At 43.3% G+C, this 15,736-nt stretch overlaps 2 protein-coding genes across 10 annotated transcripts in view; both read left to right on the forward strand.

The window, feature by feature from the left end:
• LOC115104735 (melanopsin-B-like) overlaps window positions 1-6,462 on the forward strand; it is a 31,705-nt gene extending 25,243 nt beyond the window's left edge. The window contains exons 6-9 of the mRNA XM_029626086.2: window positions 1,953-2,060; window positions 2,525-2,699; window positions 5,272-5,398; window positions 6,313-6,462. Coding sequence (XP_029481946.1) covers window positions 1,953-2,060; window positions 2,525-2,699; window positions 5,272-5,398; window positions 6,313-6,350 — 448 coding nt within the window. The 3' untranslated portion in view covers window positions 6,351-6,462. The remainder of the gene's footprint in view (window positions 1-1,952; window positions 2,061-2,524; window positions 2,700-5,271; window positions 5,399-6,312) is intronic.
• Window positions 6,463-14,465: 8,003 nt separating this feature from the next.
• The window catches only part of LOC115105854 (PDZ and LIM domain protein 5-like), a 163,800-nt gene continuing 162,529 nt past the window's right edge, over window positions 14,466-15,736 (forward strand). For all 9 annotated transcript variants that reach the window (XM_065007466.1, XM_065007467.1, XM_065007468.1 and 6 more), the window contains exon 1: window positions 14,466-14,573. The gene's annotated coding sequence lies outside the window, so the exon portion shown is untranslated. The remainder of the gene's footprint in view (window positions 14,574-15,736) is intronic.

A 15,736-nucleotide genomic window follows, 5' to 3' on the forward strand; every position in this document is an offset into this window, starting at 1 on the left:
TATGAATTACGTGCAAAGATCTACACTACATGGCCAAAAGTATGTTGACGCCTTCTGTTGAACATCTCATTCCAAAGTCATGGGCATTAATATGGAGTTTGTCCCCCCTTCGCTGCTATAACAGCCTCCACTCTTCTGGGAAGACTTTCCATTAGATGTTGGAACATTGCTGCCAGACTTGCTTCCATTCAGCCACAAGAGCATTAGTGAGATTGGGCACTGATGTTGGGCGATTAGGCCTGGCTCGCAGTCAGTGTTTCCATTAATCCCAAAGGTGTTCGATGGGGCTCTGTGGAGGCCAGACAAGTTCTTCCATACCGATCTCAACAAACCATTTCTGTTTGGACCTCGCTTTGTTCAGGGCCTTCCCCAAACTGTTGTCACAAAGTTGGAAGCACAGAGTCGTCTAGAATGTCATTTTATTCTGTCGCATTAAGATTTCCCTTCACTGGAAATAAATTGCCTAGCCCTAATCATGAAAAACAGCCCCAGACCATTATTCCTACTCCACCAAACTTTTACAGTTGGCACTATGCATTCGGACAGGCTAGCGTTCTCCTGGCATCCGCAAAACTCAGATTCGTCCATCGGACAGCCCGATGGTGAAGCGTGATTCATCACTCCAGAGAACACATTTCTACTGCTCCAGAGTCCAATGGCAGTGAACTTTACATCACTCCAGCCGACGCTTGGTATTTTGTATGGTGATCTTAGTCTTGTGTGTGGCAGCTTGGCCATGGAAACCAGTTTCATGAATAGTTCTTGTGCTGTCGTTGCTTCCAGAAGCAGTTTGGAACTTGGTAGTGAGTGTTGCAACAGAGGACAGATGATTTTTACGCGTTACGCGCTTCAGCACTTACCGGAACCGTTCCGTGAGCTTGTGCGGCCTACCACTTTGCGTCTGAGCCATTGTTACTCCTAGACATTTCCACTTCACAATAACAGCACTTACAGTTGACCGGAGCAGCTCTAACAGGGCAGAAATTTGATGAACTGTCTTGTTGAAAGTCACTGAGCTCTTCAGTACGGGCCATTCTACTGCCAGTGTTTGTCTATGGAGATTGAATGGCTGTGTGCTCGATTTTATACACCTGTCAGCAACATGTGTGGCTGAAATAGCCTAAGCCAGTAATTTGAAGGGGTGACCATAAACTTTTGGCCATGTAGTGTACTTGTTGAGACACTTAGGCAACGATTATAGTTCGAGGGCATGTGATCTGGGTATGAATGATCAGGAGGCATGAATAGGGGTTTTATCTGACTGTGTTGATTCAGATATGAAGCTGAGAATTTTTGTACTGCAGAACTTTGGGGTAATGCCGAAGAATCGGTGATACATTCTCTACGAATCTCACTCCAAATCCTCAGAGTAAGGCTGGGATTGGTTCCGAGTAGCAGGCACGTCTGTCGAAGAGGTGAGAGTCTGAGACAGACTGTTTTGGGAGTTTCGAAAACGTTGTATCAAACAGAGACTGTTTGAAACAGATGGTTTTGAGAGTTGTGTATGGGGAGCGTCTTGTACGTACTGCAGCAGCTTGGCCATGAGTGTACTGCTAAGGCCTTGCTCACACCTCCAGGAGAGTGGATGTGAAGAGAGGAAGTGTAGTCTGTCGGAGAGAAAGGGATAATTAAGAGTATGATTCCTCATGCTCATTCCGCAACACTTTTGGGCCACTGCCGAGCCATACAAACAGGCTGCACAGGAGCTACCTAGGCAGACAGTGCCAACAGAGTGACCAAGGCACAGACGGGCAGGGACTGACCAACGCATGACTGACCATCCACAGACATACTGTACACACACATACAGTTAAGACTCCAATCGTATTGTTAGAGGGTGGAAGCAGAGCAGAATGGAATACTGCCATGTGTCAGAAAAACCTGAATGGTTCAGATAACTTGACATACCTGTGAGGCTTGTAGTGTCCTATTCATGTTCTCTCTCCTTTCAGCTATGGACGTGCCCTCAGCCCCTACTCCAAGGCCGTCCCTGCTGTCATTGCCAAAGCCTCAGCCATCTATAACCCTTTCATCTATGCCATCATCCACTCTAAGTACAGGTGAGTACAGCCATCTCAATGTCTCCCTCCATTAGGGCACAGCTAAAAACATCTTGGAAGAATCTCAGTTGCTCCTCATGTCTTTTCTCCTCTCTTCTCGCCTCCTTCACAAAACGATTTGAAGGTCAGAGGGGAGGGACCTCTAGCTATCTCATACAATGGTTTTTGAGAAGGAGGCGAGAAGAGAGGATGCAAGGAGTACGCAGTTGAGATTCTCCCCTAGTTATGTACTGTCCAAACCTGTCATAACCTAATGTTTGTTTTGGCAAGTTGCCCCCAGGGCTCCTTTGGTGTGATTGGGCTTGGCCAACCAGATGAGACTCTTGTAATAACTGACTTGTTAACTTACAACTGACTTAGGTGATGAAGTAGGGAGGGTTTGGTGTACTGTATGCTTGACATTCTATCTCTCCTTCCCCTTGCCACTCCCCTTTCCTTTCTCCTTTGTTGACTCTCCCATACAGAGACACTCTAGCAGAGAAAGTTGCCTGTCTGCACTTCCTGGCCCAACCCCTCAGGAAGGGCTGTATCTCTATGTCCAACAGCGAGTCCTCCTTCAGGGACCCTATGCTCAGCAGACAGTCCTCCACCTCCAAGACCAAGTTCCATAAAGTGTCCTCCATGTCCACCGGAGACACAGTGAGTTGTTGTGCTTACAGTACCAGTCAAAAGTTTTTCTTCATTTTTACTATTTCATACATTGTAGAATAAGAGTGACATCAAGACATCAAAACTAAACTATGAAATAACACATATGGAATCATGTAGTAACCAAAAATATATTTGAGATTCTTCAAAGTAGCCACCCTTTGACTTGATGACAGCTTTGCACACTCTTGGCATTCTCTCAACCAGCTTCATGAGGTAGTCACCTGGAATGCATTTAAATTAACAGGTGTGCCATGTTAAAAGTTAATTTGTGGAATTTCTTTCCTTCTTAATGCGTTTGAGACAATCAGTTGCGTTGTGACAAGGTATGGGTGGTATACAGAAGATATTCACCCTATTTGGTGAAAGACCAAGTCCATATTATGGCAAGAACAGCTTAAATAAGGACAAATGACAATCCATCATTACTTAAAGACATGAAGGTCAGTCAATATGGAACATTTCAATAACTTTAAAAGTTTCCTCAACTGCAGTCGCAAAAACCATCAAGCATGATGATGAAACTGTCTCTCATGAGGACCACCACAGGAATGGAAGACCCAGAGTTTCCTCTGCTGTAGAGGATGTTCATTAGGGTTAACTGTACCTCAGATTGCAGCCCAAATAAATGCTTCACAGAGTTCAAGTAACAGACACATCTCAACATCAACTGTTCAGAGGAGACTGTGTGAATCAAGCCTTCATGGTCAGTTTGCAGCAAAGAAACCACTACTTGAGGACACCAATAAGAAGAAGAGACTTGCTTGGGCCAATAAACATTAGACCGGTGGAAATCTGTCCTTTGGTTTGATGGGTCCAAATCTTTGATTTTTGGTTCCAACCTCCTTGTCTTTGTGAGACGCAGGGTAGGTGAATGGATGATCTCCTTATGTGTAGTTCCCACCGTGAAGCATGGAGGAGGAGGTGTGGGGGTGATTGATTTAGAATTCAAGGCACACTTAACAAGCATGGCTACCACAGCATTCTGCAGTGATAGGCCATCCCATCTGGTTTGTGCTTAGTTGGACTATCATTTGTTTTTCAAGAGGACAATGACCCACCTCCAGGTTGTGTAACGGCTATTTGACCAAGAAGGAGTGTGATGGAGTGCTGCATCAAACGATCTGGCCTCCACAATCACTTGACCTTCTACCCAATTGAGATGAGGTGGACCCCAGAGTATAGGAAAAGCAGCCAACAAGTGCACAGCATATGTGGGAACTCCTCCTATAAAAATGCTTCTGTGCATCTCTGCTAAAATCTGGGTAAAAGATTGTAGGACATGTGAGTCTTATTCAGTACATTTAGTTGTTGCTTGCCTTTCTCAAGTGTACCAACCTTGCCAGCAGACATGCCAGCTAAGATATTAGACAAGATAGCTACTCTAACTTGATTGATAGCCTGAAATGTCCTTTTGGTAGCTAGTTATGAGGTTGGGAGATTGGGAACCTATCTGGGCTAGCTAAAGACAAAATTGCCAAGTGGCTAGTAGTATTACAGAGAAAAAACAAACAAACAATTGTATTTATTTATTTATTATTAATAAATAAATAAATAAATAAATAAAAAGGACAAATCTGAGGGGACACGTGCCCCTATGGGCATAACACACAATAACTGAGGACAAAGACAAAAAACTCCCTGACACATCCCAGGGCTCTTTGCTAACTGGCTGTCACACACAGGCATCCAGCAGCACAGCAATAACTTTACTCTGTGTACATGCTGGATTAGAGCTCAGCTGCTGAGTGGATAACTGGCTAACACACAGCAGCACACCAGGAGCTGTTGGTCTGATGATCTCTCTATCGAGGTTCTGTGTGTTTGATGTGGGAGGCCCATGGGGAGAGGTCTGTAGGGGAAATAGGTGTCCCTTCACATTACCTCTGAGCCCTTTCAGAGCTGTGTGTCCAGTGTCCACTGGTCTGGGGAGGGGTAGCAGGGCCCACCTGCCATGGGCAGGCTCAGCACTTTTATGGCTGCCGGTTCCATTTTATACCTTCTGCAAGTGCTTAGTCCACACAAACACAACTAAACAGTAGGATGTCCATATCCTGGACCTCCTACAATTGTGTCCAAACACAAAGGATTTACCCAATAATCCCCTTTCAATTTTCGAGTTTTTAGTTATCTAGGCATACTTTATTGAAACTGAATGTACAGCTACATTACATATACTGACCTGGCTGACTTGGCTGACTTGGACCTGGCTGACCTGGCTGACCTGGCTGACTTGGACCTGGCTGACTTGGCTGACTTGGACCTGGCTGACCTGGCTGACTTGGACCTGGCTGACCTGGCTGACTTGGACCTGGCTGACTTGGCTGACTTGGCTGACTTGGACCTGGCTGACCTGGCTGACTTGGACCTGGCTGACTTGGGTGACTTGGACCTGGCTGACTTGGACCTGGCTGACTTGGCTGACTTGGACTTGGCAGACTTGGACCTGGCTGACTTGGCTGACTTGGACCTGGCTGACTTGGACCTGGCTGACTTGGACCTGGCTGACTTGGCTGACTTGGACCTGGCTGACTTGGAGCTGTGTTGTGTGTAACTTTCACAGCAGGTGTGGAGTGACGTGGAGCTGGACCCCAACGACCAGCAGAGCCAGTCTCTGAGAATCAGCCACTTCTCTGGAGCTCTGAGAGTGAAGGAGTGCAGACAGTCAGCCCAGCAGCAGGCAGAAAAAGGTAAGGTACGTGTTCAATTCAAATCAAATCAAACTTTATTTGTCACATGCGCCGAATACAACAAGTGTAGACCTTACCGTGAAATTCTTACTTACAAGCCCTTAACCAATAGTGCAGTTCAAGAAAGAGTTAAGAAAATATTTTGAAAATAAACTAAGGTAAAAAATTATAAAAAGTAACACAATAAAATAACACTAACCAGGCTATATACAGGGGGTACAGGTACTGAGTCAATGTGCAGGGGTACAGGTTAGTTGAGGTCATTGTTACATGTAGGTAGGGGTGAAGTGACTATGCATAGATAATAAACAGCGAGTAGCAGCAGTGTACAAAACAAATGGGGGGTGGGGGGGTCAATGTAAATAGTCCGGTGGCCATTTGATTAGTTTAGTTGTTCAGCAGTCTTATGGCTTGGGGGTAGAAGCTGTTAATGAGCTTTTTGGTCCTAGACTTGGCGCTCCGGTACCATTTGCCGTGCGGTAGCTGAGAAAACAGTCTATGACTTGGGTGACTGGAGACAAATTTTGGGGCCTTCCTCTGGCAACGCCTAGTATATAGGTCCTGGGTGGCAGGAAGCTTGGCCCAAGTGATGTACTGGGCTGTACACACTACCCTCTGTAGTGCCTTACGGTCAGATGCCGAGCAATTGCCATACCAGGCGGTGATGCAACCAGTCAGGAAGCTCTCGATGGTGCAACTGTAGAACTTTTGGAGGATCTGGGGACCCATGCCAAATCTTTTCAGTCTCCTGAGGGGGGAAAGGTGTTGTCGTGCCCTCTTAACGTGCCCTCTCTTGCCAGGAGTGAGTTGGTGGTTAGAACCTTTCTAAATTTTAACTAATTAAAAGTGACGATGGTAAAAATGTCATTCACTACCCATTTATTTGGTTCTCTAATAGTGTTTGTCTCCCTCAGGCTGCTGTCCTCAAGAGGGGCTCACTGAGCAGCTGTGACCACGACCTAGTGTCTGAATCTGTGACCAGGGAGGAGGCTGTGGAGGGGTGGCAGGAGGAGGAGCAGACCCAGGAGAGAGCCCCCCCAGTCAGCTCAGGAGGAGGTGGAGGAGCCACCCCCCTGCCGCCCCACCACCAGCCTCCTCACCCCCTAGGTCCCCCAGCACCCTGAACAACAACAAACACAGAGACTGTGAGGTTCAACACATCATCATCAGCCCCTCGTCAGAGACGACGGGGCACTATACGGGGCATGGAGCACAGACCTGTGAGGGGAACATGCTACTGGGCCTGCAGAGCTTAAACTGCTCCAATGAACTGCTGGAGTTGGTTGAAAAGTTCCTCTCCTGAAACCCCCCTGGGGAGTCTGTCTGAAGTCTTTGCTGTATGCATGATGTGTGGATGTGGTACTGTCACAATATTGTACAATACAGACAATAGAGAGCAAGTGAGGATTGTCATGGTCCAAGAAGGTTATACTTATGTTAAATACAATCAGCTGTAAACAGAATCACCTTTAATCACTACTGTTCTTCAGTTCGCAACGCTCTGTGTGTAGCCAATCAGCTTCTAATGCTTTCCCAACTGTCAGTATGTGTAATCTACTGTATGATCTTGACACGCTTCTGTCCAGTGTTTGTCTTATGTATGGCCTTATGTTTTAATGACAAACAAATATCTCATGACAAACAATCCTTTGGTCTCCTACTGCAGGCTACTGAGTAGGTTGTCCTATACCTGCTTTAAGGCCTGAGTAGAATCTACCATCACCGCACAAGGACGTAAGGACACGGTAAAGACTCGGATGGACTTGTTTTTTGGTGATCAACCCAGCAGGTTGAAGGATCTTTCTGAAAGTGCGCATTCTAAAACCAAGAACCACATAATATCAGGACCAACTGATTCACCAGAAATCAATAAGACAAAAGATCCACTTGATTCAAACCAAATGATGCAGCCCAATCCAAATACAACACATCTAGACTAGAGAGAGTTAGAAAGGCTCAAGCACTGTTACTATACATACGAAACACTTTCCTTAGGGTGAAACTTTGTGTTAAGGAGGAGTATAGAAAATGTAGTAATTTCGTATGATTTAACCTTTGGAAACTAAATCATATAATTACTGAAATGTTTAGAGTATTTTGTGTGTGGCTGTACAAGGTTTGATTACCACTTGTTTTTCAACTGTCTACTACTGGGTTTGTAATCCCCATGGACTGTGGAGCATTTCCTTATTATCTGTCACAAGTACTGTATGTTCTGTTGTATGTGCACATGTACAGTATTTCCTGTAGGTACCAGATTACTATTAAATTATGGGTTTATACTATGTGGCTTTGAGAAGAAGGGTGGGGGTTTCTATATCAAACTCTGAATAACCCTGATCGAACCTAAAGTCATATTTTGGAAGGGAACTCGATGCCGGCGTGATATTGGTTAGGTGTCTTTACCTGTGGGATATGTGTTCTTTTAGATGAGGAAATACTTTTACTGCATAAACTCAAATTGCACCCGTGTCTGCTTCCTTGAAATTCTTTCAGGTAGACCTACCAATTTGAGGCATGATAAAACGAGGCAGTTATAGTAATGGAATTGCTTCACCCTTTCTCACCCAAATTTTCTTTGAACTTCTTTTATGCTCCAGAATATCCAGAGGACTTTACAGTTTATACAGTTATATAATTGTATGAGAGCTTCCCACCATGGACGACTTCTGCAGACCAATAGCTCCAGCTTAGGCACAAAGGCATCAGAATGAGACGCTCAACCTCGTCATGCAGCAGAATGCAAGGCCCTCTCTGACCTCAGTGGACTCAAAGAGCTTAAGGGAGGCCCACCATACAACATGCTTTTCTCACATGATTATTGTGTGTGTGTGTGTGTGTGTGTGTGTGTGTGTGTGTGTGTGTGTGTGTGTGTGTGTGTGTGTGTGTGTGTGTGTACTGTCCGTCTGTCTGTGGGAGGTGTTGAATGTGTGAAGGCTTGGCGACATGACGCTGCCTTCCCCCCTGACACAACTATTTATTGATCATATCCTTATGTAGCCTGACGGGTGTCTAAGCTAAATGAGATTAACATGTTGTGCAGTAATGGGTTTTGATGTTTTCAATCATTTTCAATAACCACATTGGTTTGAGTGTTATATTAGCTGATTTTGGAAAATGTATAAGCTTTTGTGGTGGTAGAAATTGACCATTGACTAGATTTAAAGACAGCAGAGCTCTTTGTTATGCTTAGTTAGTTCAGTTCATTCAAGCATGCATGCATTCAGTTGCATAGACGCACCCATTCCATGAATCATATTCGATAAACGTGAATCACTGCTGAGCAATATTGATTAAATGTCAAGTTGTGTGCTCAGTGATCATTTCTAATCTCCAGGATTGAGCACAATAATCTAGGTAACACTTCACCTAAAACAGTTGTGATGCTAATGCCCTCTACCATAAAAATTATGTAACACCTACTGTGCATTTTATTTTCAGGTATTACTGTAGTTCAGGTATTACTGTTATGGCATGTATACTGTAAGTGTGCCTGTTGCTACTCTCTGTCCAGATCTTTAATGAGGGTACAGCGTGACGGTTATGAGGGTATACGGCTCTGTAGATTTGGATGTCTTCATGAGGTTGAACTATAAATCCATCCATTGCATTTTTTTGTGTGTGACTAATTTCTCTTTCTTAACATTTACAGTAGCTTGTTGCTGTTTTGGACCAGGACCAGGTGAGTGAACCGTCTGTCTCTCCACTGAATGTCATTGATCAGTTTAAAACAGAACATGCTGCAGGAGCAATCAGCAGAGCAATACAAAAATGCTACCCTTATCAACCGATGTCAGACACCCGTTGAGGTTAAAACATGACTTTACCAGCTAATGATCAACTCATAAAAGTACATAACCCCCTGTATACCACCTCTGACTCCTGGGCAGCAGCTCCTCTTGTTTCAGCGTACATCGCCTCCAAAAACTTCCCCTGTTACCCTTCTGTTACGCCCAGATTATCTACAGCTCTCAGCTCCACTCCATTCCCCTCTTTGAAGATCCTCCTGGAGCTCTTCCTATACATTTTTAATTTTGGATCTCAATTTCCTTTCGTGGTGTGCCTTGTAGTTTGACTTGATGGCAAGCTCTTAAAATACCTAGAACTTTCTGAATTACGTTTTAAAACAACAAAACGGATATATAGATATTTATTATTATTCTACTACAGTCAAAGCACTGGTGTTGAGTATCTCTAAGGGTATAAGAAGTACTATCTGAAGATGGTGGTCTTCATTGCTTGTGTAACAACGTTTTTTTTTAAAAATCCCTTCACAGGTGCAGAGAAATAAATTATTTTGAGCAAAGAAGCAAAGGAGGAAGGCACATATGCAATGGAAGTACAATAAGGTGAAAACAAGTCCTACTCTATTGAGCCTCACAAGACACTTATTTTTGTGTTCTTGCCATACACAAGTTGTATGGTTCTGGTCTTTAACAAAAGAGTTGATATATATAAGGTAGTCTGTCACTTACCAGGATCAGAGTGTGTGCATCTGCCTCTTTTAAGCTGGTACAGTTCAGGGTATTGTTGGCATTGCTGTGTGGGGATAAACTATATAGGCAGTTGGCATTGCTGCATAACCCATCAATCAGAGTAACTACCGTTGAAGTCGGACGTTTGCATACACCTTAGCCAAATACATTTAAACTCCGTTTTTCAATTCCTGACATTTAATCCTAGTAAAAATTCCCTGTCTTAGTTCAGTTAGGATCACCACTTTATTTTAAGAATGTGAAATATGAGAATAATAGTAGAGAGAATGATTTATTTCAGATTTTATTTCTTTCATCACATTCCCAGTGGGTCAGAAGTTTACATACACTGAATTAGCATTTTGTAGCATTGACTTTAAATTGTTTAACTTGGGTCAAACGTTTTGGGTAGCCTTCCACAAGCCTCCCACAATAAGTTCCGTGACTTTTGGCCCATTCCTCCTGACAGAGCTGGTGTAACTGAGTCAGGTTTGTAGGCCTCCTTGCTCGAACATGTTTTTTCAGTTCTGCCCACAAATTTTCTATGGGATTGAGGTCAGGGCTTTGTGATGGCCACTCCAATAATTTGACTTTGTTGTCCTTAAGCCATTTTGCCAAAAAATTGATAGCATGCTTGGGGTCATTGTCCATTTTGAAGACCCATTTGCAACAAAGCTTGAACTTCCTGACTGATGTCTTGAGATGTTGCTTCAATATATCCACAGAATTGTCTTTCATCCTGATGCCATCTATTTTGTGAAGTGCACCAGTCCCTCCTGCAGAAAAGCACCCCCACAACATGATGCTGCCACCCCCGTGCTTCACGGTTGGGATGGTGTTCTTCGGCTTGCAAGCCTCCCCCTTTTTCCTCCAAACATAACGATGGTCATTATGGCCAAACAGTTCTATTTTTGTTTCATCAGACCAGAGGACGTTTCTCCATAAAGTACGATCTTTGTCCCCATGTGCAGTTGCAAACCGTAGTCTGTTTTTTTATGGTGGTTTTGGAGCAGTGGCTTCTTCCTTGCTGAGCGACCTTTCAGGTTATATCTTCCTAGACGGAGGAAGTCAGAGACCTGGTCGGGTGGTGCCAGAATAACAACCTATCCCTCAATGTAACCAAGACTAAGGAGATTATTGTGGACTACAGGAAAAGGAGGACCGAGCAGGTTGAGAGGTTGTCCCTTGGTGTCCACATCAACAACAAACTAGAATGGTCCAAACACACCAAGACAGTCGTGAAGAGGGCACAACAAAGCCTATTCCCCCTCAGGAAACTAAAAAGATTTGGCATGGGTCCTGAGTTCCTCAAAAGGTTCTACAGCTGCAACCTCGAGAGCATCCTGACTGGTTGCATCACTGCCTGGTAAGGCAATTGCTCGGCCTCTGACCGCAAGGCACTACAGAGGGTAGTGCGCACAGCCCAGTACATCACTGGGGCTATGTTTCCTGGCATCCAGGACCTCTACACCAGGCGGTGTCAGAGGAAGGCCCTAAAAATTGTCAAAGACCACAGCCACCCCAGTCATAGACTGCTCTCACTACTACCGCATGGCAAGTGGTACCAGAGTGCCAAGTCCAGGACAAAAAGGCTTCTCAACAGTTTTTACCCCCAAGCCATAAGACTCCTGAACAGGTAATCAAATGGCTACCCAGACTATTTGCATTGTGTGTCCCCCCCCAACCCCTCTTTTTACGCTGCTGCTACTCTCTGTTTATCTTATATACATAGTCACTTTAACTATACATTCATGTACATACTACCTCAATTGGGCTGACCAACCAGTGCCCCACACATTGGCTAACCGGGCTATCTGCATTGTGTCCAACAAACCAACCGCCAACCCCTCTTTTACGCTACTGCTACTCTCTGTTCATCATATATGCAGTCACTTTAACCATATCTACATGTACATACTACCTCAATCAGCCTGACTAACCGGTGTCTGTATGTAGCCTCGCTACTTTTATAGCCTCGCTGCTGTATACAGCCTGTCTTTTTACTGTTGTTTTATTTCTTTACCTACCTAGCTTATTTGCGCTATTGGTTAGAGCCTGTAAGTAAGCATTTCACTGTAAGGTCAGCGCACGTGACAAATAAACTTTGATTTGATTTGAATATAGGACTCGTTTTACTGTGGATATAGATACTTTTGTACCTGTTTCCTCCACAATCTTCACAAGGTCCTTTGCTGTTGTTCTGGGTTTCATTTGCGCTTTTCGCACCAAAGTACGTTCATTTCTAGGAGACAGAACGCATCTCCTCCCTGGGAGGTATGAAAGCTGTGTGGTCCCATGGTGTTTATACTTGCGTACTATTGTTTGTACAAATTAACGTGGTACCTTCAGTCATTTGGAAATTGCTCCCAAGAATGAACCAGACTTGTGGTGGTCTACAATTGTTTTACTGAGGTATTGGCTGATTTCTTTTGATTTTCCCATTATGTGAAGCAAAGAGGCACTGAGTTTGAAGGTAGGCCTTGAAATACATCCACAGGTACACCTCCAATTGACTCAAATGATGTCAATTAGCCTATCAGAAGCTTCTAAAGCAATGACATCATTTTCTGGAATTTTCCAAGCTGTTTAAAGGCACAGTCAACTTAGTGTATGTAAACTTCTGACCCAATGGCTTCTCTGGCTTTAAGACTACTGGGATCCTTGTTGGTTGCGGTGTTGATATTGGAGCCTGACCTACAATCAGGGCTGTGAAGAAGAAAGACGAATAATTTACAGTTTTCTATTTAACCACTAGAGGGCACACCTAATCTGAGCATATAATACAGCTCTCAACTACTTTCTCAACAAATGGCAAGAGGAAACGTACACAGGCCAATGTGATAGGCCTAATTTTGGTTAGGAACTGTGTCAATTTCTGACTGGAAAAATTTGACAATTAACATTTTTAGTTACTTGAGTACTCTTTGATTGCCAGCTGAAAATGATTGCAAAGAAGAGGCCCAACTGACAAAAATAACACAATTTTGTCATGCAACACTATTCTTAGCTGTACTGAACAAAGCAAGGGTACCTCACATGCAAAACACAGACCAGTCCTGCTTTAAACATCAATCCTGATCTATTTTTACTTCATCAGACAAGACCTTCACAGATGCTACTATTTCCATTGTGGTTCAAATAAACCTCTAGCTATCTGCTGGCATGAGCCTCTCGCTCCCCTGTAAGCCAGAGGCCTGCAAAGGAAAGAATGACATCAGCACCCACTGATGTAAATCAACCAGTTGATTCTCTCATGCTGTGTTTCTGTACACCCTCAAAACCTACTGTACCTTGGCTTTTGGACACTTTCAACTGGAGACAACTAAATTCTCAATGTATCATCATTATGAGCACTCAAACTAATGAGCACCAATTAACAATCAAATGGATGTGTTTAAGTACTATCTATCCAGATGGGAAAGGGTAAGGGCAATGCCTAGCCAGTTGTACAACAGAATGCATTCAACTGAAATGTGTCTTCCGCATTAACCCAACCCCTCTGAAACAGAGAGGTGCGGAGGGCTGCCTTAATCGGCATCCACGTCTTCGGTGCCCGGGGAACAGTGGGTTAATTGCCTTGCTCAGGGGCATAGCGGCAGATTTTTACCTTGTCAGCTCGGGGATTCGATCCAGAAACCTTTGGGTTACTGGCACATCGCTCCTATATATTTCAAACTATATTTTGCTATGTAACTACTGTGTAAAAAGTGCTGTTTATGTAGAATGTACATGTAACAGAAAAGAAAAAGGTTTAAAAACAAAGTTATTTTTGTCCTCTGAATGTGGTGGATAGGCACAAAAACAAAACAAACATCAAATGAACATTAAATAAAAAAGATCAAGACAACTCTGAGATAATTACTACAGTTGACAGGTGCTCAGTTGAGTCAAACCTCATTTGAATAATGATAGTACAGGACAGTGGACCAGCAGTCAACTTTAACACACACTCCTATCTAGACCAGCCAAATAACCACCATAATTACAATAAATAAATCCATCACTGACAGAGACATTGCAATCCCACCAATTATTCCCCTCCTCTTTTCCTCTCAACTTTTCAAGCCCTCTTCCCTTGACTTAATTGTGTCTTCTTGATCCCCCCTCTTCCCTCCCCTTTCACTTCCCTGTTCCCTTTCAATCTCGTCCACTTGAGGAAAAAGCCTGTTCATTCTGTTTATCAAGACTCATTGAAATTAAACCAGATTGAAATTAATACAACTGGAAATGCTATGTGTAATATGCTACATGATAACAATACACTTTACTCTAAACTTCTGTACGATATTTTGATCCAATGACCTTTGATCAATGGCCTTTTACGTCACCCTTTATTTAGTATCACTTTGATTTGTAAAGCATAAAGGCTAGGCACAGGCTGTGCAAGAATCTTCTGTAAGTTTTCTTCATTTAAAATTGGACCAATATTCTTAGCAACTGGGTACAAATGTAACCATCTTGAAAGTAAAATTGATACATTTTACTTTTACATTTTGCAACATTGTCGAGTTGACTGAAGTAACCGGTATTCCCCGCCTACCATGTCCCAGTCAGACGACATATAGGGCGATGCGGAAGTCATAGTTCCGTTAACTTCAGTTGATTCCGTTTAGTCTGAAATTTGTGGTAGCGGTAGAACAGTCACACGCTTTCACATCGCAACACCTCGACTGAACCGTCTGTGCCTCATCCACAAAAAGGTGAGTACAATTGGTACACAGGGGGACAGACACAAATTGAATAGGAAAACTATTCGAGATTAAATGGATAGGTATTGTTAGGCTACTTTTATTTTAGTTTAAAGGAGATACGAGCAAGTGCGCGAGGCAAGAATAAGCAACAACTTGTAGTCACACCACACTCACCCACCTACAACACGCCATGTGTGGCTGATACTTCATTGTAGCCAAGTTTGTCATATAGTCATAAAAAGGTGTGTTTGAAGTCATTTGTCATTTATAGACAGTTTACAGGTTGATATAACGTGTTATGGTGTTTGTATGCCACCAGTGACTCAATAACTAACTACTACAGAGAGAGTGCATTTGAAATTGGAATTAATGTCGGCTACTACTTGTGTACTTATTTTTGTATTGTTCTAATGTATTTTATGGGCAGGAGCCGAGTTAGTATTGCAGTGTAGCCTTATACTTGGCAAGGAAAGGGAACGTGTTGAGATCTGTGTGAAAATTGTGAAAGGTCTTTCCTGCCCTGTGCGTTGTACCATAATAGGGTGTGTAAGACACGCATGCATGGGCATGAAGTAATGCTTTGTTCAATATTAAACTGAACATAGTGTATCTTGGATATTGCCAAGGCTCCCTTCCTAAAACGTTGTCATGTGTCTCTAGTCCATTTTGGGTGAGGGTTCTGTTCACATAATAATATCTGTAATTACAGGAGCTTTTATCAAATGTCTATTCAGTGAAGGTCAGAGAGAACTTTTAAAGCTTTTTTAAAATCAGGTGATTGGTGTTCTTACAGTCGACCTGTATGTCCTTTTGTCATAAGCAGTCATAAGCAGTCTTATGGTGGACTCAGACATGAAGCTGCTGTGGAGATAGTATACAGTATAATAGAGGGAATCTGTGTCTTGTGAAGCTGACATTTGTCTTGGACTTTCTATTGATATACTTCTGTTCAGTGGCGACCGGCATTTCTGACCAGATAATGGCTTGTTTTTCAACATCTGAGGAAAACGTCCTGAAGCCATAGAAATGACCACAGGACTGTTTGTAGTTATAACAACAGTTCATCATGTTCATGTGTGGCGTGCTTAGAAAAGAATCCATGCATCAGCTGTGCAAACTGATCTGAGCCTGCAGACCTTTACCTATACTCAGATATGCAGTGTGAAAGATTT

Source organism: Oncorhynchus nerka, linkage group LG22 (genome assembly GCF_034236695.1).
Source record: "Oncorhynchus nerka isolate Pitt River linkage group LG22, Oner_Uvic_2.0, whole genome shotgun sequence".
In the NCBI taxonomy this organism is placed as follows: domain Eukaryota; kingdom Metazoa; phylum Chordata; class Actinopteri; order Salmoniformes; family Salmonidae; genus Oncorhynchus; species Oncorhynchus nerka.